At 37.4% G+C, this 26,142-nt stretch overlaps 1 protein-coding gene across 1 annotated transcript in view; it reads left to right on the top strand.

The window, feature by feature from the left end:
• The window catches only part of EYS (eyes shut homolog), an 853,574-nt gene that overhangs the window by 803,945 nt on the left and 23,487 nt on the right, over positions 1-26,142 (top strand). Inside the window, exons 44-47 of the mRNA XM_027644956.1 lie at positions 7,811-7,993; positions 13,439-13,605; positions 13,782-13,926; positions 19,339-19,513. Of these exons, the coding sequence (XP_027500757.1) occupies positions 7,811-7,993; positions 13,439-13,605; positions 13,782-13,926; positions 19,339-19,513 (670 nt within the window). The remainder of the gene's footprint in view (positions 1-7,810; positions 7,994-13,438; positions 13,606-13,781; positions 13,927-19,338; positions 19,514-26,142) is intronic.

Here is a 26,142-nt window from a genome sequence, read left to right as displayed (position 1 = left end):
TTGCTGTATTATCAGTTTTTCAGATTCATATTTTCATCTTTGTGCGGTGAAGTCACTTCTATTATTTCAAATTTCAGCTCGCAATCAAAGTATAACTCTGATGACTCCATGATTACTGATGTCACTGGACAAACAAAAGGAAACCATAAGTATTTATTGAGGGTGGGGAGGGGAAGGTGTACACTTCAATTATCCATTTTGTGCATCACTAACTCCTCATACAACAGTCTTCCAGACATAAGAGACTTTTGCAACTACCTTGAACTCTCAGTTGGCACTGCAACACCCTTCAGCTCCAGCACCCCTTAGCTTTCCTTCCTTGGACTTCCCAGAGTTTCCAGTGAGAAAAGTGGGTTTGCATGGCAAGGTTCCCCTGCAGCCCATTTTTAAGACCATGGTGAGACAGTCTGTCCCTCAGCAGCCCATCAAGGTCCACAGTGGAGAAGATATCCACCTGCAGCCCATGGAGGACCCCACACTGGAGCAGGTGGATGTCCAAAGTAAGCTGTGACCCCATGGGAAACCTGCACTGTAGCAGGGTCCTGACAGGATCTGTGGACCTATGAACAGAAAAGACCATGTTGGAGCAGATTTGCTGGCAGGACTTGTGACCCCATGGGGGTCCCACGTTAGAGTAGTCTGTGAAGAACTGTGGCCCATGGGAAGGACTCACATTGGGCAAATTCATGAAGGACTGTCTCCCATGAGAGGGTCCCTGTGCTGGAACAGGGGAAGAGAGTGAAGAGTCCTTTCACTGAGGAAGAAGGAGTAGCAGAGACCTCATCGTAACCCCCATTCCCCATCATCCTGTTCCCAGTGGCGGGGGAGGAGTTAGAGAAAGCAGAAGGGAATTTAAGTCCAGGAAGAAGGGAAAGGAGGAGACAAATGTTTTAAGAACTTGTTTTATTTCTCATTACCCTACTGTCATTTGATTGATAACTTTTCCCCAAGTCAAAACTGTTTTGCCAATGACAGTAACGGGTGAGTGGTCTCTCCCCGTCCTTATCGCAATCCACGAGCTTTTCATTATATTTTTTCTGTCCGTCTGAGGAGGGGAATGATACAGCTGCTTTGGCATCCACCTAGAGTCAATCCACCATAGCTTGGAAGACTGTAAAACACAGTGTCTGGTGATAAATCTCATTCCTTTTTGATATTGTCTTTGCAAATATGTTGTCTTCGCAACAACCCTGTGCATGGCTTGGGGAAAATTGGCTTGAGACCTACTCAGTCAAAAGGAATCGGGGGGTGCTGCTCTACAGTCAGCTGAATATGATCGATCAGCGTGTCCAGGTGGCCAAGAAGGACAATAACATCTTGACCTGTATCAATAATAGTGTGGTCAGCAGGCCAGTGCTTGTCCCACTCTAGTCAGCGCTGGGAGGCCATACTTGAAGTACTGTGTTCAATTTTGGACCCCGCACTTCGAAAATGACATTGAGGTGCTGGAATGTGTCCGAAGAAAGGCACAGAAGCTGGGGAAGGGTCTGAAAAACATGTCCTGTGAGGAGCATCTGAGGGAACTGCAGTTGTTTAGTCTGGAGAAGAGAAGACTGAAGTGAAACATCATTGCCCTCTACAGCTATTTGAAACAAGATTGTAGTGAGGTGAGGGTTGGTCTCTTCTGCCATATCTCAAGTGAAAGGACAAGAGGAAATGACCACCATGGGGGGTTCAGATTAGATATTAGAAAAAAAATTTTCACTCAGAGAGTGGTCAGGTATTGAAATAAATTGCCCAGGGAGATAGTGGAGTCACTGTCTCTGGCAGTGTTCAAGAGGCATTTGGATGTGGCACTTGGGGATATGGTGATTATGGTGGTGCTGGATGATCAGCTGGACTGGATGATCGTGAAGGTCTTTTCCAACACTCATGATTCTGTAATTCTGTGAGTCTATGAAACATGTGAGCAGGTCTTTAGGAGAACTACTCATCCCACAGTGTATATGGCTGCTGATCCTGGAGCCAGACACTGAGCTGGTAACTGTTCACAGTTAGTCAATGTTAATATAAAAGTGTTTTATCTGATTGCAATTCTCTAGCCTGAAGTCTTCATATCTTTCTATTCCTTTAATCTGTCTTGTTTTTTGCAATGTATTGTAAAGCTGTGGTTCAAGATGTATTGGCAGTGAATGCTGAAGGAACATTAACTCATAACAGAAAATTCAAAGAAAATGAAACCATTATTCTTTTTCAGCTTTGTCACTTTACTCTCTTCTTTTTGCTAAGATTTTTTCAAACTGAAGTTGTTTTTTTTTAACTCCCATTTTTTATGCTCACCTCTGATAAGATGTAAAATGTTAAGGAAGTAAGTAGTTGGCTATATTAATATATTTATATAATGGGATAATTTGTCATTATTTGTTTGTGAGGCAATGGAACATATCATATCATGTTATTACTTGTTCAGTACTGGGAATGCAGAAAAGCACAATGATGAATGACATAGAACTGACGGAGAGACACAGGACAAGAGCAAGGACAAAAAGTTGATAAAAGACTTCACTACTCTGTCAGAGCAGTGTGTGTTTTAGGCACAGTGTTAATCTGGAGTCTGTTTTTACAAGGCTCATCATCAGAGACATTGAGACACATCTTTGTTCTTTACCACTTCAGACTGTGCACTCTAAGAGCAAGGGCAGAATTCAGCTTGAATGGTGTCTAGACAGGAAAAAAAAAAAATCCAATGGGGTTAGCTGTGCCCTCTGCTATTTCAGCCAGTGGTAAACATTTTACAAATAATGTTTAAAAGGACTGTGTTTCAAGAAAAAGATTATGCAATTTTCTGCACAGTCTTGGCTCCATAGCTTTATAATGAAAAGATAGAAAATAAAAGGAAAACATGGAGCTGTCTTACTTCACACAATGTTACCAATCACTGTATTTTTCAAACAGGGTTATTATTATGTTTTTTTCAATTTCCAAGTTAAAAATATGCAAGAGTGTGATCATTGCATGAAAGGAATCTCAAAGACTGAATATTTTACATTGATGAACATTTACTGATGACCTTTCACTTTTTTATGTGATTGAATAAAGATCTATTCATAAATAACTCAGTGTAGAGAAGAAATGTGATTAAAAATGTGGTATAAAATCTATATATAACAGTCCAGAAACAGATAAACTATGTAATATCTGTCAAGCTAGATAGATTGAATTAGGCAGAAATTTAAGCTTTTTACTCGGTATTAATTAACATTTCTAAATACATTTTACTCTCCAGAGATGAGGATAGGGAGGACTATTTGCAAACACTTAATGCATCTGCCTACCTGCTAAGGATAGGGTAGTTAATTAGATACTGCATCTGACTTCTACTAGGTATGAGAAACTTCTTCAACATGGTGGAGAAAACCATGAAGTAAACCAAAATAGCGGTTTTCATAAAAAATGCCTGTGGGACTCCTATTGCCCTAAACAGTGTTTCTTCCTGTGGTGGCCACATGCCTAATGAAGGTATAGCTCCATATGGTGCTCATCTACCATTTCAGGTAGCATCCAGGCATGGTGCATAGACAGAGAAGGAACAGAGCAGAAGGAAGCAAGGCTGGGGTATGACAGATGATTAACAAGTTCAGGTAGTCAACACTAAATAAGGACAATCCAACTAGGGAATTTTTTAAATTCCCTAAACTTGTTGGCGTGTGTGAGTTGCTCCTCTGGAGAAGCATACCCTTCTTCCTGCCAGTCTCCTGATAACCACTGTTATGTAAATCTTTGTGTGCCCAGATATTAAGTTTAGCCCACTACTAGTGATATAGTGGATTTACTACTGGTTTTGCTTGGGTAATTGTACCCCTGATTTGCATTACTCACCATTTTGTTATCCTCAAATAAGTTGTTGATCCCAAAAACTATTGACTGGTGGTGTCCACTACCAGGTATGGAACCTAGAGCATGGCAGGGATGTCTTAAGCCCCTACAATGATGAATATATTATGGAATGTACTTCATGGTCCCAACAAAATGCACAGTTAAAGCTGGATTAAAAGACCATAAAGAGCTGAGAGGACATGCTCAAGTAGTCAAAGATAGACATCACTCAGGAAATTTACTTCTTGTTAGATGGTTTGAAAATGGCTGTGCTCTGGTACCCAGGAGCAAAGAATGATTCGTGACTATCCTCTAATTTGGAGTTCAGAGATCTACACTCAGTACTTCAACACGCACCAGGCTTTGCGCACAATTTTGTGCAAATAATTAGGTTTCCAAGATCTCTAGGGTTCACATTCTTTAAAATCAGGGAAAAAAAATTTATTTCCTTGATTTTACAAAGAACGAGTTCAGAATTTCGCAATCATTTAGCTTTTATGGCAATGAAGACCAGAGAGAAAGAACATGCAGAGTGGGAAGTGGTTTGCAGGATACAGAGCAGGTAGGCTTCATCCCACCCATCTTTAGAAGTCTGAAATACATTACTCTTACCTACAACCCAATGATACCTTTTTATTTGGTGTGGTGAAATAAGGATTTTAGAATACTGTTCACCTGACCTGTGTAAGGTAGTTGTTTTATGTGAAAGACACTGCATCCTAAATGTGCCTAATTTTTCTACTGACATAAGTGCAAAATCAGGTGATCAGCTGTTACGTAGACATCTATGTCACGGCTCATATAATCATAGAATCATAAAATGGTTTGGCTTGGAAGAAACCTTAAAGATCATCTTGTTTCAAATCCCTGTCATGGGTAGGAACACCTTCCACTAGACCAGGTTACTCGGAGCCCCAACGAGCCTTAAACCCCTCCAGGGATGGGGAGTCCACAATACCTCTGAGCAACCTGTTCCAGTGCCTCACCACCGTTACAGTAAAGAATTTCTTCCTAATATCTAATCTAAACCTTCCCTCCTTCAGCTTAAGGCCATTCACTCTTGTTCTTGTCCTACCCCAACAGGCCCTGTTCACAGAACAGTCCCTCTCCAGCCTTATCATAGACCCCCTTCAGGTACTGGAAGGTGGTATAAGATATCCATGGAGCCTTTTCCTTTCTGGACTGAACAGCCCCAACTCTCTCAGCCTGTCTTCATAGGAGAGATGTTCAAGCCTTGTAACCAACTTAGTGGCCCTCCTCTGGACTTGTTCCAACAGGTCCATGGCTTTCTTACATTGGAGAATCTTCATCAGTGTTCAATCCATCTTTAGAGGGAATGCCAAAAGGAGCAAGTAGAAAGGTAAAAAATAACTCCCCAGTTAGAAAGCTCCAAGGAAACTGCTGAAACAATTACATACTTCTTGCTGGGGATAAAGTGTTTATGTTGGGAATAAGTCATCAGGAATAGACTCTTCAGTGATCTCTGTCAGAGAACCAAATTGCCTAGCTCTATGGAGGTACATGATAGAATTTGCTTTTTCCGTTATAAAGCAAAGCAGGAAAAGACCATAAATCCAAAGGTCTGCTTTATTTTAAAATCTTCTTGTCTCTTAAGTATATCGTGGTTTATTATATAAATGGAAAGAAAGGAACAAACGGAGGAAAAAAAGGAAAGGAAAAAGGAAGAATATTTTGCATTAAAGGAGTTGCCTTTGTGTCATAGCTTCCTGAGAAACAAAAAATGCAGAACTTGAGCCTACTTTAGCCATGTTCAAGTAAGCTGAGGGAATATGGGTGGACTGAAACTATCGCCAAATTTAAATATGAGGAGTTGTGGTTTTCCAGCACAAAGGTCTGAGACTTGAGATTATGTTCAGTCAGACTTGGCTGAGAACAAACTCATTGCCAGTTTTCTTCTAATTAGGACAAAATCATTGTTTCATATGGAAATTTCCTGGCTCACATTTAAGATCACAAAGTAAGATATAATGTGTCACAAGTGTGAAGTAGTGCTTAATAAATGGGACAGTACACTCTGTATTGCTGCAGACTCCAAGTCTGTGCAAGAAAAGGTTTGTCATGCCTATGTCTGCACCTTTTCTCCAATGCAAGTACCAGGTACTAAGGCAATGTCTGCAACTTCAGTACCAATATGGCAGGTTTTCCATATGTGAGAGACTAGATTGTTATATTAATTATTGGTTTGGACCAACTCAAGTGTGTGTGGCAGGGGCGGGGCAGGGGGAAAGGGACAGGTCAAATTTGACAAAGGTGAGGCAATGCCCTGTCCCATACCTCAGCCCCTGTGAGCCTCCTGGGGCGACCCCTGGGCAGCTGACAGTCAGAGGCAGCCCAGGAGCACTGCCTACACTACAGCCCAGAGCCCCAGAATGGCCAGTGGGATGAAAGTCCCACCTTGGAAAGGTGGTCACAGGGGGCCAGAGCAGATAAAACTGAAGACACGTGGTCTCCACATGTTTGAACACTTCATCTTCTATCCTCCTACAGCTGGATCTATGCAGGAGGTAGGGATAATAGCTATATTTCTCTTTTACTCTCTCTTTGCTTCTTCTCCTGATTTCCTCTCTTAATATTTTGGGTATCTTGAGACTGGATGGGCTGGATTTTACTGAGTTGTATATGTTAGCATATGCTAAGTCAATGCTTTGTGAAATGCTTTATTTTGGTTGAATGTTACCCTTTAAACTTTTGTCAAGTACTCTTATTTTCTAAAGTTTAGCAGTAAAAGTACCCTCTGAGAAAATGTGTTCAGCTTTTCTCATATGCACTCTCTCTTAAGGTGTTTAAAAGAGCTGAAGGCTCTTCTAATATGTCCGGAGGGTGGATATTGTTGGAGCTTTTATATTTTTAAAGTAAAACCCCTTCGGTGAGCTTGTAGCTTAGGGTCTGGTATCTTATACCAAGTTGCAAATTTAGAGGCAGATTCCACAAACTAGAGATGGTGATAAAATTTTCACAATTGTGTGTTATTGTTTCCCCCACACTGTATTCAAAGCCAGATGCTTAAAGGTTAATGTAGATTTACTTGGGGAGTATTGATGATGATGATCATTATAATACTTTACTAGCACTTACCAATCTGGTTTGTACGTGCTATAGCTCTGTATGCCTTCCTCCCCCAATCTCTCTTATTGCTTTCATTAGCAAAGCTGTATCCAGTCACATTTGGTGCTCATGTCTCAAACCATGACATTTGGTTAGACGTAACTGCTCAAATCTTAAACCTACTCCAATACCCAGTCTTTTAAGATTAAGCTTTATTTAGCTTTCTTCCTCTCTCTCCTGTTTTAACTAAACCATGTAGTCAATACGAGCATTACATGATCTCTGCTTTCAGCATCAACTACAGGAATTGGCTACTGGATTCCAGCAAGAAATCCTCGAGGCAGTGGGGGTGCTTAGTAGCAGGTCTCTATTGTCTTTTCACCAATACAGATGTGTATGGACTTGATTTTATTTGTAATTCACGTAGGTCCTATTCACTGGGCTGCAAATTCATCCTTTTATGGTTTCTTTTCATTATTTCCTCTACCTGTGAAGAATTATTACTCCATAACCTCTTCAGCACATCCTTGTACACACTTTCAGTCAGATGCCTGTCAGAGATGGCACTTCTTTTAAGAGGAGAATTTCTTTGTGTGTTTTCTTTTCTCCCTCCGAGTTTTGAGTCAATATTACAGTGTACAAATTGTTACAAATAGAGTAACAATGTTACCTAGAATCCAGGAGATGGCAGTAGTTGCCAATAATTCATTTGAAAAATAAACCTATTTATAAAAGCTGAAAAATAAAGACATTTACCCTCACAGGAAAACCAAACTGTATCTGCATGTGTGTAAAACATTGCAACATAATGAATAATTAATTTCATTTATGAGTTCTTATGTTCTAAACCAGGCTAGGAAATAGAGCTTGCAAATACAAATGTTAAAGAATTTGCCCTAACACAGAATTTATTTTTTTTTAAATTCAGCTATTAATATTACTCAACCAAGCTTCAGTGGCACAGATGTCTTTGGCTATACCTCATTCCTAGCTTATTCTACAATCCCAAATATCACCTTCTACTATGAATTTCGCTTGAAATTTCAGTTGGCAAACCATGACTCAGCTTTACAAGATAACCTGATTTTTTTCACTGGACAGAAGGGCCAAGGTAAGCTTTATTTGTATTACCTATCCTTATACGCTTTCAAATACTCATTAAACAAGTAGGATAAAAATATATACAGGTTTTTTCTTGATTCTTTTTAGGATATAATTTCATTGGGGGATAATAATCTCTTCAATACTTTATTGTTTTGTAAAGACACAGTAATTCAATCATGTTGTATAAATGTTTCTTTTCATTGTGAAGAAATATAACTACTTCCAGTAATAAAAGTTAACAGTTAATTTGACACTTGAGGTAGCATATTTCTGAACAGAAGAAATGGAAAACAAAGTCAAAGTTCTCTCTTGTCAGTTGTACACATAAATTTCATTATTGATCACATATATTTGGTGAGCAATTTTGAGATGCTGCCTCAAATCTTCTTCCACGGATACCTACTTGATTGGAAAATCAATCTGTCCATCCAACATGCCACAGCCATCCTGCCATGTGTCTCAAATGACCTGCCACAGGGGCAGCCATGAATTGCTGCTGTTGTCATTAGTGGTTCGAATTCCAAGACACATAGGACTCAACACTGAAACCCAACCTTGTGGCAGCTAGCTTTGAACTCTGTGTTACTTATGTCAAACAAGAGATTCTAACCCCTGAGATGACTCAACACAAGGTAACCCAAGATAGCTATGAGTAAGTCGTGCCACAGTCTGTATAGCAAAGCATTCAACTTGATCTGATTAACACAGCTAAGAAGCAGGTTATATAAATCTACTTACAGCATTTGTACTAAGATTTTAGCAATACTTAAGGTATCTCTTCACAGCACCACTCTGTGGCAGGCTGCATGGCAATAGAATTGCAATGGGCTAAAATAGAAATACTACTTGTGTTCTGTCCATCTTAGCATTACTCCACAAAGAAGCTATAATATGGATGAAAGTTGAAAAATATCTAATGAAAATTTAATGCAGATGTAAAGTAGAGTAGAGACTACTTTATTCTTCATAGATCATAAGAGGTAAATAATTTATTTTTACCTTGTTTCTGCAATTTGAATGTGATCTAACATTTGGGTTTGGAATTGTCTATTGGGTTGTTGAAGTCTAGGAGGGAGTTTTGGTGATGTGTCTTTACGTCTAAACCCAACACAGTGATGGAAAGTGATTTAGGTATGTAAATATAAGTCTCTACTAAAATAGCAGATGCTTTACCATATCTAAAACATCATGTGAGTTTGGCAGATATGGTCCATGAGTTACAGAAACCCAATGCTTATGCTGAAGAGTATCAGAAAATTAATACTTCAGGAGGATGAAAGAGGAGAGAATTTATTATTATTAGCAATTTTAAGATACTGAGCTCCCCAAATGTATCATTAAAAATCAATTTGTGGGAGGCATGATGCAGTAACATATATGTCTAAAAAAAACAACTGCAGTACATCACATCAAAAGGATACAGAGTATTCTCCATTGCTATGTTAGTACATTTGACATTTTCTCAGGTCTTGCTTTCTGTTAAATTTCATTGCTTAAGTTCCTGCACCCTCTGGGGCTTCTTCCCCTTTTTCCCTGTGGTAGGCTTCCAAGAATAAGACTGTTAGTTTATTGCTATGCAAACTAAAACTCATTAGCTTAGAACAGCTCAGCAGTTTACTCATCTGTGATATAATTCAGTCTGCTACTTTTCATTTGCAAAGATTCTGTCAAATTTAGCTACTGCAGCTCAGCCAATCAACTGTACTTCAGTGTACCATGACACTCTGGTACAGAACATTTACTTAATTTATCAGGTTGATTACCCTAATTAGCCTAACTTAAATATGTACTAAACCACTGTGAGTGTATTTAAACTCAAAACTTAGCTCTGCCTCAGTCTCTGTGTGAATCAGATTTTGCTAAATTTTCTTCCAAACTTCAGCAAAACATGGTCAGACATGTTTAATCCTGCTAACTGTACTACATTCACACTATTTTAACTACATCTAGGTCGAACGCTCCATATGCCACATTTTATCCCTGAGAGAGTCACCACTCGCTCCCAGGCAGCTTTTCCTTTTGCTTATCGATGTGGACAGAGGAAATATTGTCTTTCTTTTTCGAGTAGCTGAGTAGAAATGGTGTGTAGAGTTGAAGTTACCTAAAATATTTCCATCTAGTCTTTCAGAAAACAGTGTTCAGAAGCCAGTCTCCCCATCATTAAATTTTTATAAGAATAGTACACAGCTCTGATGTAATACAAACACAAAGGAATCTTTAGAACATTCTTTTCAACAACAAGAATGAACCATCACATTCAGACATGTTTCAGCAACCTTGGGAACTGAATTTCAGTCACCTGTTTGAAACATTTCCAATTGTAGGAAATGTAACCAAACAAAAATTATACCAATTAATTCATTGCCTTTGCTCCAGATAGAGAAAATGAAAATATGAAATGCAGAACACCAGTGGTGCAAAATAACCTGATTTTTTCTATTACATTAATCAAAAGAGAACAAAAAAAATTTGCTGCCGTAAAATTTGTCTCAAAAAGGTCTGCCTGCAGGGTGTATGCTGTACTCTCCAAGTGATTGTGGAGTGTAAGTCTTCCAATAATATTTAGTTGACCTGAGTTTTAAAAAAGACTCTTACCAGCATCATTTTTATTAATGAGAATTACTAGCATTCCAGGATTATTATGCAGTTGTCAGGCAGAAATCTGGCTTTTTGTTGCTTTGTATATAGTTTGTGTGTGTGTGTGAACATTGCAGTATGGTAATAATGCATTTCTGCATCCCCTTGTCAAATGATGGGCTGGCAGCAGCCCACCTGCCGAGGGCAACACAGTAAAGAGAAAACAATGAGGCACCTGGTAAAATGCTGTTGGTAAATTGCTGTTTTCTCCTTAGTTTAAATGGCTGGGGAGACTGAGCACCCTACATTTTAATTACCAGAAAGCAGTTTCTTACCAAGTGAACTTCACTTACTTCACCAAGAGCAGATGCAGTTGTTCTAACAATTTCCTGAGTATCAAGCAATAACACTCTCACCAGGAGGAATGTGAGGGTTTTTGTAGCCTATGATCTTGCTATAAGGAGGTATTTTTAATATTTCATTTACATTTTCCCCTTTCCCCATTTCATCCCGTTTCTTGTAGTTAGCATTCTCTTGCTGCACCCTACCTGATTCCCCTCCACTGTTGTCTCTGCCCAAACCACGGGCATCAATGTCATGGCTAACCTCCTGTGAGTTACTATCAAATTCTGTTCCAATACATAGTTAAAGTTAAAAACTGTTTAATTTATGCAGACTCTTAACATTATATTATTCTGCCCCAACTCTGGCAGTATTCAAGGCCAGGTTAGATAGGGCCTTGAACAACTTGATCTAGTGGAAGGTGTCACTGCCCATGACAGGGGGGAATGGGACTAGATGATCTTCTAGGTTCCTTCTGACCACTTAGCAGGGTATGATTCTATGACTGTCTTTACCACATCATTTTTGTAGAGTCCTGACACTGTTGTATTTCTTTGATTTCCAAAAAAGCATTTTAAAAATTCAGAGAGCATTTTAAATAATGGTTTGTCCTTACTGTGCTTCCCCTAGTTTTGCAGGTCAAATCATGTAAGTACTTGTAGACATTGCTGAAAATAGAAACTTTAGTAATGATTTTTTTAAAAAGAATTATTATTTTCAGTTTGGAAATCCTTCACTGGTAACGTGCCAGTGGAACTGAAAGTAATGGAATTTCATTCAGTCATGAACGAACCATTGTAATAAAAAATGAATAGTTTGTGTTCTATATAACTGAGAGTAACTGCCCACTTTCTACAGAGGTAGTGTACTCACAGTCCTTTAGATAAGATTTTCTTTTTCAATGTATTCCTGTTGCATCAAAATGCTGTACAGAAAAAACAAACTTCTGTATAGAAAAAGCACTCCCTGCCCCCCACATTACTAATGCAGCATGTTCATTTATAGAATATGAGATAAGGGGAATATGGCAGTTCTGGCTGTGAAACAGCAGTATGCACAACTTCAGTGGGAGGACAATATAGGTATCATTGTTTCTTGGGGAAATGCCTGTTTTATCTTTTGCAAATGAAGCAACTTTCCCATGCATTTGAAGCAGAGGCATCAAGATACATTTGAAATGAGGGTCACCATATGATTCTGGAAGAACAAATAGGAAGAGACCTTCCCAGAAACAAATGCAAAATGAGATAGCCTTATGAAAACAGAATAAAATACCAAATAAAGCACAGTGTGCAGGCATGAAATTGAGTACTGAATTGCTCAAATTCACATGAGACTTCTAAAAATAAATGGATGACTTTGAATTTCAATTCAGGTCATCCTAATGCAAGAGTGAGAACACTCTTCTCCTTCGCCATTTTTTGTATCCTGGTTCTTTTACTGTACAAAGTGTATATGTAAAAGAGTGGTATTACTAAGAAGAAACAAGTCGATCATGGTTTCTCTAAACAATAGTGATTCCATTCTTGCCTGCATGAGAGATTGAATTCTCTTCAAAGATGCCAGTGTAAAAACGTGTTTACTTGGACAACAAGGAACAGGTCTAAGACTTGAATTCTTACTCATAGGCTTTAAGTCAGACATAAAATCCTTCAAATGAGATTTTATAGTATATTTATATTTGTATTTATTTATTTATTTATTTATTTATTATATATCTATTTTTATTTATGTTTTATAGTATGGTGACTGAAAAACACAAACTGCAATTATATTTATACATCATATAAATACAAAGAAATTAAATTATTTATTTCAAATTTGAAAATTAATGGGTTCTAACCTGAAAGTTAGAAAGGCTTTAGAGAATTAAAGCATATGGCTGTTCTGACCAGAGAAATACCAGTAATGGACAATCTAGAGCCACCTTAATGTGGGGTAGGTACAATAAAGTCTCCAGGTGCTATTGAGTCAAGGGCAGTAGATGGAGCTTGATAGAAGTTGTTAGAGCTTCTTCAGGCACATCTCTCTGCTGCTCCCCTTGCCTCACAGCAGCAGGCGTCTGCAAGTTTTGAAGTTGTTAAAGTACCTAACATGAAAGCTGGAAGCATACTGGAATAGGATTAAGTCAAGGCCTGTTCTCACATGTAACTTGAAATTTCAATTATTTCTGTTTTAGATTTTGGAAAAAGTTGAAAATTTATTCATGTTCCATGGGGAGGGAACAACAATGACTTCTAAATCCACCACGGTCAACAGGTTTTGTGAATGTCACTAACTTAACTGCAGTGTGAAAAAGATCTTCCTTTAAAAAGCCTAAAAATCTTTAAAATCTCTGCAGTTTCTATTTTAAATCCACAAAAATACTGGAAATAGTATTACAGGTAAGGTAGAGATTATTAGAAATACTTAAGAAGCTTAAAACCTTCCTTAAAACCTTAAAACTGCTACCTTTTCAGTGGATTTGGAGAATATTTTATGTACTGGTATTCACTAAATCCTGGAATAAGTAGTTATTTTTTTGTGTTTTCAGGTCTGAATGGAGATGATTTCTTGGAGTTAGGCCTCCGTAATGGGAGAGTGGTATATAGCTACAATCTAGGTTCTGGTACAGCAATGATCATCAGCAAGGCACTTGATCTGACACTCCATATTCATGTCATCCATCTTGGTAGAAATCTCCAAAAAGGCTGGCTGAAGGTAAAAAAGTAATTCCTTTAGAAGGGAAGTGTTTTCTGTATTTTTTTCACATTTCATATGGAAAGATTAAAAAGATTTCTGTGTTTCTCTGTAAAGCTGGGAGGACTGTCTTCATTAGGAGTTCCTAAATAAGGCAAATTCCTTTGTTGTAACAAATATAAATATCTCATTGAAAGGTGGATGATCAGAAGAATAAAACTGTCACTTCTCCTGGGAGGCTGGTTGGACTCAATGTCTTCAGTCAGTTTTATTTAGGAGGTTATCGTGAGTATACTCCAGAACTCCTACCAAAGGGACCCAGATTTAAGAATGGCTTTCAAGGTAAAGATGACACCATTTTCAATTCCTTTTAAAACATGCATTAGATTGTTTCAGTTGCCAATGAAAGAAAGGTATAAAATCTCTGTCTTATCAGGAAACAAATTGGGTTTGTTGAATTTCCTTGGCTGAAATTCCTGTGGCTTTTTCATTATTTCACCATGATAGCCTAAGAAATATGATGCAAAAACAGGCTTTACCAAATATTTTTAATACTTTCTGTTTCTGCTAAAAGTGGAAGTTCTCCATTATATAAACTCTTCTTATGTGTCCCCGTTCTACAACATCTCTTCAAATGGACTTCATTTCCCTGTGGTAGTTTAGATTCTTCTCCCGCTGTGACTAGCAGTGCTAGTTTGGGTAATAGCTTTCATGCTGTAACCTTCTTTCTGATAGGACATCATGAAATCTGATTTTGTTTCCAAACATTATGATCTAGGTCTCCAGACAGGACCTAAGTAATTCCTCTTGGGAATATTTATCTAGCAGATACTAATTTCTGCCTCAAAACTAATATTTGAAGCTTTGTATAAATCTGAATTCAACTCCTACCAGATCAGCAATGAAGCAAAGGATTTGTTTGTGACACTTTATTTGCATTCCTTATTCCCTTAGAAACAATGTGCTTGATATTTGTGAGGTAAACTTGGATTTATTTTAAGGACTGGAAAACCTTTCAAACGAAAAGAAAACATTTTGCAATAGTAAAACAAAGTCTGAGTTCTCAGTTATAAAACTGGGGGCACATTATCAAAGACAAGCGTAGCAATAAAATTCACTTTCATACGCTACTACACCCTATCTGCACTAAGACCATGTAATTACCTGTTTTCCAGTCATCACCTTACTTCTTTTTCTTACATAGAAATTTCCTCAAAATCAATTTCATATCCTATGGTCAACTGTTCACTCAGAAATTCGTACTAACTAATATCTCAGCTGTCTCTGTCTTTTCAGGAGGTATGGATTGTATAGTTATACTTACCCTAGCCTCTTAACAGCTTGCAAATTGGCATATCATAAAACCTAATGTTTGTGCAAGTATTTTAGTTGGGTCAATATTTGTGAAGCACTTCTGGCTTTACTTACGGACATGTTTAATGTTAGGAGTGACCAACAGGAATCTCTGGTGCTTCACTTTAGCCATAAACCTTTTGAAACTGATCCAACTGTATTTTAATGGCTGAATTTCTACAAATGCAGTATGAATAATCTTTCAAAACAAAAAAAAAAATCAAAGTTCATGTACTGTTACTGTACTAGTTATTGATTTTTCTTACTCTTTAAAAAGAAGTATTTAGTACAAAATTTTGTCAATCGTGTAGCACATAAACAATTTACTCTTTGCCCTTGACATTCAGAATAGTAAGTCCACTATACTTTCTAATTCATTCCATTCTCCAGTTCCCAGCAGCAGCTTGTCTCTGTTCTCCAGGGCATACTGATTTTCAAGGAATCTGCACTTCTCTATGACCAATATCCTATGATATTTTCTTATGTAGTCAGCATCTCCTTCGTTCTTCTAGCTCAGAATCTCCCCAGTTTCAGCTCTCAGGATCCTCAGGATCAGAAATAAACCTCCTTAGCTCTTCTCCAGAGTGGGAACTGCAATACCAACAACATAAAAGAAAATTCTGAACTATTTTACTTCAGTCAATTTGCAACTGTAGGGAACTCACAGAAGAACTCTAGAAGTGACAGTCAAGATAAATTTATCTAACACATAGTTGATTAAACCACTCAGACTTTTGGAAACTGCTGTTGGTTGCTTTTAAAGACATGATTTATTAAAACTATTTTGCTTCTAATACCAGAGTGTACCTCTCCTTTTGTAAGCAATCACTATTGGATGAAGAAACATTGAGGCCAGCCTTACTACTGCAGACTAAATGTCCCCAGTGCAATAATTTAGAATTTTTACTCTGTACAGCTACTGTTCCAGACCATTTCCTCCCTTACTTGTATGCCTTTAGTAGTTTTTCAAGTAATTTCCACGGAGTAGGAGGAAACTGAAAATGTCTCTAATAAACTGTAATTTAATAATCAAAAGCTGGGGAATTTTAAATTTAGAAAATTTGGAGATCAGCACCTATAGACTCTTTTGAAAGGCTTATTAACATTTGATGGTACCATAAGCAATTTACAAAACTTCTTTCAGCCCCCGAGAGAAGCTGAAGAAATTAGTAAAGGTAGAGTTCAGATGAAGGAGCCAAGTTCGTGTGGAGTTTGAGGCTCTCTGTGCTTCATCTGAATTTGAGCCTCCTCATGGGTTTACAAGAGCCTTTTGTAAATGGGATGGTAGGATGGTTTACTTAAATGCTTGGCTCCTTTTTGTTTCCTATAACAGTGTAATTAAGGGACCTTGGAGAGTTTTCTGAGCTGTGTAACAGAGTACACTGCAGCTGCTCTAAAAAGTCAAATGTGGGTTTTAGGTAGTTGCAAATCTTGCGGCCAAAGAGACTCAGCCTGCTGATAATGAACAATCTGAAGTGGGAGTATAAAACCAACCACCTTGTGTTCAAAGGTCTGCACAACTCAACCCAATGACTCACACAAAGTGAGACAGATAAGTATTTGAAAAAAGCTGGAAGTTACAGCTGAATTTCCAAACCTCCCATCTCTGAGAGAGGCATAAAGAAATCTGGTGTCAGGAAGCGTTCTGATGTTTCATGCTCTGCGCTACCATGACAGCAGGATGTAGTCTCCAGCCATGGATGTAATTGATGGAGAGCCAAGGCTTGCATATAGAAATAAGTGAGGAGCAGAGAGAGGAGCAACTGGTTGTTCCCGTGGTCCTGTTCGTAAGTAGGATGAAGTATAGCTATGGAAGTAATCTGTTCTTTGACAGCAAATACTATTAAATGGAGGAGTAAATAGGCAAAAGAAGTTGTTACCATAAAGCTGAACTGTTGAAGAACCTCTTTTGTGCTGACTGAGCCACCTCTTCATATTTTGCAAAAGAAGTAAATAAAATTCCAGGTGCTGCAGTACTTTTATTTAAGAGAAAGTAAACCCAGAACACAGTTGAGTTCCATATAGATACAAATGTAGCCTTTTGGTCAAAGTTTAAGTTCATGATAAACTAGAATATATTGCAAGCCTGCCAGAGTAAAGACTACTTATCTTTATGTTCCTGCATTGCAGATGTCATAGAAGGAAAGTGAGTTCTGAATTAGCTTTTAGTCAGTCTTGCGTCTTCCATCACAATTTGGTATGATGCATAGAGGCCCTTTGGGTGTTTCAGTCACAGCTCAGAGCAGTCCTGAGACTCACTGTGGGGGGTATCTTCTCTTTTAGACAAACACCCCACTCACAACCAATCAAGAGAAATGGGGAAAAAGCAAAGCATTTTAGGATAGGTACAATTTTAGACATCTGTAAATTCAGTATGGTGTTCAGATAGAAAAGATTTTATCCATGTATCTATTTCTGTCAGTTCTCTTACTGCATTTTCAGTACACATTCTTGAAAATGCTTGCTTTGTGCATTTTTTTGTCAAGTTAGTGCCAAGTGTTTACAAGCAGTAAGGGAAATTAGTGAGAAATTTTGGAAAAAATTCTTTGAACTATAAAGATATATCAGAAAAAAAAAAAAGAAAAAGTAAAGCTGAGTAATGAATTCATATTTCTTATGATAATCTCTGAAGTTTCCTTAATCCATTCCTGGTGGCTCTTTAGTGGTTTGTGAGCTCTGCTTGACTAGGCTGAAAGCTATAAAATAAATTGAAAATAAAAAAAGTCATTGACAGGAAGCTCCAAGTGTGGTCTAAGGAGTCCCAAGACAAAAGATTATAAACAAAAAGGTAGTGTATAATCTCTGAGTGCACTGTCTTGATGTCTGATTTCAGTTTAATTGCATAAAACTCTGATCTTCAGAATCTCACTAAGTTTATCTCACAAACTCAGAAGCTTCTTTTGAGTTCCTCTCGCAAACTTGGCTCTGTCAGAAAACCTCTCCATTAGTCAGAATAGTTGGCAGCCTCTCATTAAAAGGGGCCCAGAACTGGCAGAGCAAAGGGAATTCAGGTCAGAGAGAAGGTCAGCTGATCCCTCTGCAGAAGGTTGTATAGTATTTGCTACAACAGGCTCAAATTCCTGCTCTGACTCCTTCATCTGCATCCCCATGACTAAGAATCAGAAAAAATAGGGAAATTAAATAAAAGTTTCTGTTGAACTTACAAAACTGGGCCAAAATACTCTTGTACCTACTACTTGCTTTGTTCCAGTGCTCAAGAGCTGTTTCCAGCCTAGATGGCACAGTTAAACTGTGGTTGGTACAGTTAAATTAGTCATCAACACAAATGCCAGTTTATTTTCCATGATGATCTTAGCAGTCCTTGGGGACTCACTGTGCTTTCCATTGTTTACACAGAGCTCTGGGCTGCTTTTTCTTAGCACTTCAGCAAGACTCAGGAGAACAGAACATGCTTTATCTGCTACTGACAAACAGACGAAACATTAGTTAGGATTTACCAAGCATAAGGTGGCCTAAAAACCAACCCTGTAAACAGGAAAGAACAATAATACAAAGATTGCAAATAATCATCAAATTAAGCTATTTTTATATTGTGTATTATGAGTTTCTGAATAACCAGTTATATATCAATAGAGATAGAACTACGAAATGTGTGTAATATGGAAAAACCTGTATAAGAAAGCTATTTTTAATAACATTGTTCTAACTGTGGTTAAATTAGTGATCTTGCTATAGATATTACTTATACAAAGTATATTACTTTAAAAAATCCTATTGGATATTCGTTGGGTCTTTCAGGCGCAAGTCTTTTTCTTATGTGATTTCAGTGAATCATACAAAAACTCACATTAAGTGATGTTTTAAAAAACAGTGTAACAGTTACTTGCAATCTCCATATCATATCCTGTGCCTGATTTTAATATTAAGCAGAGAACCTAAAGCATGCACTGCTGAATAGCTACTATTCTCAAGATTTCAGACACTGTGGGAAGTCCTTATATCTCAGCTAAATTGTATAAATCAGATTTAGAAAGGTATGAACATTTCCAAATACATTACTGTACTAGTTTAACTAAAGTGGTTTAAAACCTGATTTTTAGTTTTTGTATATATATTTATGTATATATCTGGGTAGCATCTCTAAAGTGCTTAGGGCTACCTTTAAATGTGACTTTACATCACTTGGATGCTTGTGTATATTTTGAAAAGTTACTTAGGATTTGATCCAAAAAGATATACTATATGGCATCAGCTTCAGTTTTTCAGGATATAAATTAGCACATGGATCCATAAATATGATTCAGAAATACTGATGAATTAAGTTAGGCTAACTATTCTGTGACACCACTAGAAGAGCAGACTCTCCACTGTCCTGTTGTTTTGTTTGGTTTGACTTCCTATGTCTGTTTTAAACTTCATTGATTTCTTTCTTTTTTTAAGGTTGCATTTTTGATGTTCAAGTTCGTACAAGCACCAATCAAGGGTTTAAATCACCAGGCACCCCAGAAGGACACCCCAATTCTGGTCGCAATGTTGGACAATGTAAAGATTCCCCATGCAGTTTAATAAAATGCAGAAATGGTGGGAAGTGCATAGAAAGGGGTTCTACTGTTTAGTAAGTATATATATATATATTAGAGTACAGCATAGACTGATCTCTAGACTAATAACTATGGTAATTTAGTGTGTTGATAATAGAAGGACACTAATAGAAAGGGAGAGAAAGAAAGAGAGAGAAAGAGAGAGAGAAAGAAAGAGAAAGAGAGAGAGAAAAAAAAGAAAGAGAAAGAAAGAAAAAGAGAGAAAAAAAGAGAAAGAGAGAAGATGGACTGGTTCTGCTCCACTGAAGTGACTGGTATCCAGACTTACTATGAAATGCATGGGTAGAACTAGGTGTGACAGTTTTTTAAAACAAATGAGCAGTCAAGGTAGCAGAGAAGAAATAGTGAAGAGGAGAGCTTGACTGTCCTAATGTTTGAATGTGGTTGATGAGGCAAAAATAGGTGACTTCTGTTCCCTGGAAATCAGTATTTTCACATAAGAACCCCCTTTCTGGAGTAGACCACTGACTGCCCAACATCAGAAATTTCTGAGACAGTTTAAACCTGTAGGAGCTTCAAACATTGTTTGAACTACATGAGTTCATCAGACAAGCTGTTCACATGGTTGATCTATGGAATAATACGTGGTAGCAATGACAGCTCGCCCAGAAGACAAGTCTGTGGTCTTTCCTACCTTGTCACTAAATGTAGATGGATCTAAGTGCCCAAGGTGTAAGGCATGGTAAAGAACGAAGTACATTTGCAGTTCCAAATTGTTGTTGTGTGTCAACACTTCCATTGTAATAAATCTTGTTTTCAAACACTTTGTAATGCAGGTGTGAAACCTTTGCTGACGAGCAAGTATCTGCCAAGATTAATTATACTTGCTTCCCTTCCTGTGCTTTCACGTGTGTTCATTTACTTGCACACATTTGCAACATCTTTTTAGAAAAAGTGCTGATTTAAAACTTCTGAAGACACTGACTGAAAACGCTGCAGATAACAAGATAGATGAGGATGAAAAAACAGGCTTCACACTGTGGAGCCTCTGCGCATGATGCTTCTTAAAACAACAAAGACCTGTCTTTCTGTGTGCTACAAAAAAAAGTTTGCATACCGGTCAAGCTAAAAATAATCTACTTGACTCTGTATTGGAGAGAGAATTATATGGTAATTGGTTTTGCTGTCATGACAAAAATCTTCACCTGTAAGAGAACCAATACAAAACTAGTGCTTCTAAAGTTAGTAAGGCTGTACTGAAATTTGGAAAACTGACCCTGAGATTCAGCATGCAGTTCCCTCCCCATTCCCCTCATGAGCATATTTATATTCTCTTAAATACAGTAATGAAGGAAATGCTTTGAAAGATATAATTTGGGATTGCTTTCCAATTGTTGCACTGCAGTATGTCCCAACTATTGCATTTTGCATGATCATTCCAGAGTTAAACCCCTACATTTAAAGTCTTTGATTTTTCTAAAGAATAAGAAAGGATAATGGCCCTCTTTACACTTATGAGCATATTAGAGGAGGTACGAAACTAAAATTTCAAGAGAAAAATAAGTATCATAAATATCAGCTGAAGTATGACACTTCTATTCACCCACCTAAATCCTTGCTGCAGCAATTTACCCAGCCATGCTAAGACACCTTAATGTCTATAAGGGTCACAGAACCACCAGCAGCAGCACCTAGAGCACATTTGGAAAGCAGGTGGGAGGTTAGAGTGGCAGCTGGTGACATGAAAATATTGCAAGTTTGATATTATAGGCAGAGTTCTTTTTCATCATTGCAGTTTAATAATTTGCATTACAGATCAGTTTAGGGATTGTTATAAAATTTGTGGGCGTTGGGCGGTTGTAATTTGTCTTTTCTAGGTTTTTTTGTTTGTATTTATCTTGTGGTGACCTACTACTGAATTATATTTCTGTCTTCATATTTCAGACATCTAGGCCTTCACATATTATGTGTATGTGCATACACATATCAGTAATGGTCACCTTTTCCTCTCACAAAAAAAAAAGTGAAACTTTTCCAAAGAGGTGTGGATGTAGCTTACATATAATTTCTATCAATGCATAGTAGCTGTCAATACCATCTCACATTTTCTCAGAAGGAATTTCCTTCTCTTTTAAAATCATCAGTGTTCCTTCAAAGAGCAGAGTCCTTGAGGGAACTGGATTTGCATTCAAATATTTTTTTTCTCCTGAAATGAGATCTCTCCAGAGTTTTTTGTTGCTGTTTTGAGCTATTTTTCTGTCCTGCTTTCACTACCCTGCCAGAAATTGTGCAATGCTGCTAAGCTGTAGATTCAGTTACTATAGGGATAATGCTTTGATCTAAATAAAACTAGAAATACACAGCATTAAACTTTACACTCTGGTCAGCAACAGAGCACAATTGCTATGTTTTAATAAAATAAAGGGGAAATATTTGAATAATAAAATGAAGAATCTGTTGTTCAAGGAACAATAGTATTCCCCATTATTTTATTTATGGCACAGAATCATATAAGATAGAAAACTATACACAAAAAGATTGTCTGTGATGTGTTATCATATCAACTGCATTATCAGCAATGGCTTGTTGATGAAGTAAGAGAAAAAGTGTCCCTTGTGTGCACTTTGAGCAGAACATCAGACATAATGGAGAGGATTGAGTTTGCTAAATGTAAGCACATAGTGTCACTTTAGATACCCCTGGGTAGACTGTTCAGAGATCAGCTGCTGCTTCAGAAGAGCTTAGGACTTGCGTAAGTCTTCTGTTGTATCTCCAAGCCTCATGTGGGTTTCTCAGTACTCTATAGCTTTCAAAGAGCATCAGCCACTCAGGTTTAGGAAGTTAAATCATACCCCTCTATGGCAGAGGTACATCCCATAAAATGAGCTGCTGTAGTCTCATTATTAGGCTAGATTCAATTAGAACAAATTTTCAGAGCAAGGACAGAATCAATATTTAACACAAGGACATATTTTTATAGCTTGTAAGGGAAAAGACATTTAGCTATTTAATTGTTGTGGTTTAGAACAATGCAAGTTTCTATTTTGGGGAGTGAATTTGCTATCTAAAAATTCCATTCCATGGTTCTCTTTGTTTAAATACGGTTAATCCCTTTCCAATCTTAGTTTCTTCAGGCTCCAGTTTTACCTTCTAATCTAAAGATGGACTGCTTTTTGTTAATGCTCTAGTTTTCCACTGCATTAATTTAAAACCACTCTTACTTAGAGATCTACTCCCTTGCACAGCATTTTTCACTTCCAATACAATACAAATTTAAGAACTGTGTCCAGAAATCTGCAGTAGTTTCAGTAGTCTGATGTGGTGGCCAGTACATGCTGATACAAATTTGAGATGTCCTGCAATATCTGAGATAATCACATGATGTTAAGAAATGTGTCATTTCTTCCTGGAACACTGATTAGAGGGTACCCTAGGGAGTTTCAGATGGCACTAAATATCTATCTGATCTAAGCTGTTTTAACTAATTAGATAAATTAAGGAAGCCTCTGATCTCCATCGACTACATGCCCATTTTACATATAGACTCCTAAATTCAGGTGTCAGAATATGCAGAGCTGAACTTCTCCTCATTTGTTTGATTTGATACCACATTTGCATAACTATAGGAAGTTCTGTATTTGTTAGCATTGAGAATGATATTTTAAACATGATATTTTCTATATTTAATATAAAAATAATTTTTGTTTAATTTAAGTAAACTTTCCAATTCTTCACAAATCTTTTAGAACCTTTAGTTATTTCCATATAAGGTTCGAGAAATGCTTCTGGTTTGACTAGGATTTTGTGTAGTAATATACAATATTTCTTACATAGTTTGTAACATAAGATTACTTTTCAATAATTTTTTAAATGTTGCCTGAATTTTTATATTAAAAAAATTATGTTTTGTTCCATAACCAACAGTGACATACACTTATTATGTACCTTGCTCATGTAGAAAGTGTGTTACTTGTTTGAGATCTGATTTTAGATTTTGTAAGGGACTTTGAACTCAGAAAACCATTCTATGAATATTGCATGACATTGTTAAGAATCTGGCAAGACAACAACAAGAAGACGACATTAAATTAAACTATCCTTGAACTTCCTAAATACAAATATTTCAGAATTTGAAATGGTATCTGAAATTTCCAGAATTGAAAGAGAACTTCAGTTATATTTCTCTGGGATATGTGAATTTGAGAGTTCTTGCTTCCTGAACTGGCTGACTGCCATATTCATGCTGTGAAGTACACCCTATTAAGTGTGTACTTAATAAAAGTCCTTTGAGGATTCAAGGTTATCCAGTTTGTTCTCGGGCACACTATTAAAGTTGTATATGAAAGACTTTCTACGCTTTCCCACCTAAAACATGCTTTATTAAAAAATAAGAGATATTTTGGCAGTTGTTCTTGTGAAACTGGAGTATAGAAGAATTAATTTAATCCATGTTCTTCAAAAAGCTGAAAATATGGAAGTATTTTGCAGTGACATTTAGCTCCTAAGACATATAAACTCAGAATATCTCCAGCTGAGGTAAGCATATAAGATCCCATCACAATCAATGGGGGTCCAAACCTTTACAGTTGTCTAAACGTTGGCATTCTAATGGCACAGGTCCTGGGACACCTTTTCTGGTCTTCACAACGTGTCCAGAAAAGCACAAGTCTTCTGCAGTTCTTCTGTTTTATCTCCTAGCTTGACACATCTCTCAGATACACTGTATCAGATGGCAGACACAATTAGTCCCATGGCATTAAATGAATGTAGGACCTTATCATTAGAGTCACCCACGTGTTGTTTTGTAGGATGGATTGTGCTCCAGTTCCTGTGACTGTTTCAGCTGGAAACCCACTGATTAGCATATGAGCTCAGGCAGCTACTTGAGGATCCCATTTCCTAAACTTGAGCATTCAGTGATGTCCATCAGAAACTTGTCTCCCTGATGTCAAACTGCTTCTCTCATATACCTGTAGGAAGGTAACTGGGGGTACCTAATGTAATGCAAAATTAGCTGTCGATCTCAGAATGAATCTTGCCTCTTATGCCAAAGAAATACCAGGAGTGTCTGGATGATGCTCTACTTTTAGGTAGTTCTGCAAGGAGCAGGGAGTTGGACTCAACAATCCTTATAAGTCTCTTCCAACTCGAGGTATTCTGTGATTCAAAATTAGTCTTTAAATTCCTGAGAGTCAAGGCACTAGTGATGTTGCAAGCTTATTAGGTTCTCCTGGTCTCAAAAAACAATAAGCAACCATAACCAAGGTATAAATTAGACCAGCTTGCCAGGCCACATGATGGAAAGGATTTGACATGCTGCCTCTTATCCTATCCCTCTGAGGATTAGGAAATTTTGGATCTAAACTTCTCAACACCAGTCAAACTTGCTTAGGAGTGTTACATGGGTTTTGTTTGTTCACAGACCATTACCACTGTAGGCCAGCAAACATGTTCAGCTCTGTGCAAATAATTTTCAACTCATTTAAAAACTTTTGCTAGTCATGAAACACAAAAATTAAAAGAAATTTAAACAGACATATGCATACACGAGCAAGAGAAAGGGGAAGAACCCTCATGTATGCTGCCCAACAGCAGTAGCTTCAGCTCCAAGCACCCTGTCTCACAGCCCGAGGAAGGGACATTGCTGTTTGCACTCAGGAGTTAAATTACTTCCCCTTCTCGGTAGCTTTCATGCCTCAAAGCATAACATTTATAGCTGAGACAGAAAGCATTCTGATGCTGATTTTGATGAATTGAGGTGCTTATGCTTTTGCAGGGTCCTGTCCTCTTTTCCCCTTCATTCCAAATAGCTGTTTATCACTCTGAAAAGTTTGTTAGCTGGGTTTTGTTTACATGTTGTTGTCTGATCTGAAGGTTTGGTGAAACAGAAGTTTCACAGATTCCTCATTATCATTTATCCAGAAGCAGTGAGGTGATTAATGGAGGAAATGTAGCTCAGTAAATTCAAAGAAAAAGTCAAAACTTTGCACATAGAAAAAACCCCCAAACACTGGCTAAGAATCAATCAAAATATATGAGTTTTCATTCTTAACCTTGAGAGAGAAACCTTCCAGAAAAAATCCATAAGTGCTTTTATTCAGGGGAACAATGTTTTTATCATAAAGTGTTACTAAATTCTAAAATACATATATCATTTTAACTTTTTCGTGAGGAGGGCATTTTAAGTGCTAAGTGTATTCTGTATTTAAAAATTCCTATAAAATTCATACTGATTTTAAATTTAGATGTGTGATTTTTTTGTTTGTTTGTTTCCCTGGTCTGGATGAAAGAAAGGCATAAAGAACAGCAGACAATAACAATTACAATGATTCAGTCTGTTTAGAAAAATTGCTTATGGCGTAGATTTACAATCATAGATACATGAAATTCATATTGCCACCTCTTTCATGGCCAGATCCACTATCCTTTTTCCATCAAATGCTTCAACAAACCTACCTCTAATGTGCCAATTATAAGAATTTAGTAAATTAATAAGTGAAAGGCAGTTGCTGACAGACTCTTATTAGTAGTTAAAATTTCAAACTGGTAGTAGTTTCACTTATGCTAACATCTGGTTTTATTTTTGTGGTTGTTCTTTGCTGCTTACCTTGCCCCTTTGAATGTCCACTTTAACTCCTCCTAATTTATGAAGCAAGGCCTTTTTCAGTTATTTGTAGAGCAAAACACACAACAAAAAAAAAAG

This window comes from Corapipo altera, unplaced genomic scaffold (genome assembly GCF_003945725.1).
Source record: "Corapipo altera isolate COAL_440 unplaced genomic scaffold, ASM394572v1 2, whole genome shotgun sequence".
NCBI classification, from domain to species: Eukaryota; Metazoa; Chordata; class Aves; order Passeriformes; family Pipridae; genus Corapipo; species Corapipo altera.
Note: the sequence above shows the minus strand (reverse complement) of the source record. Positions and strands in the feature narration are given on the sequence as shown.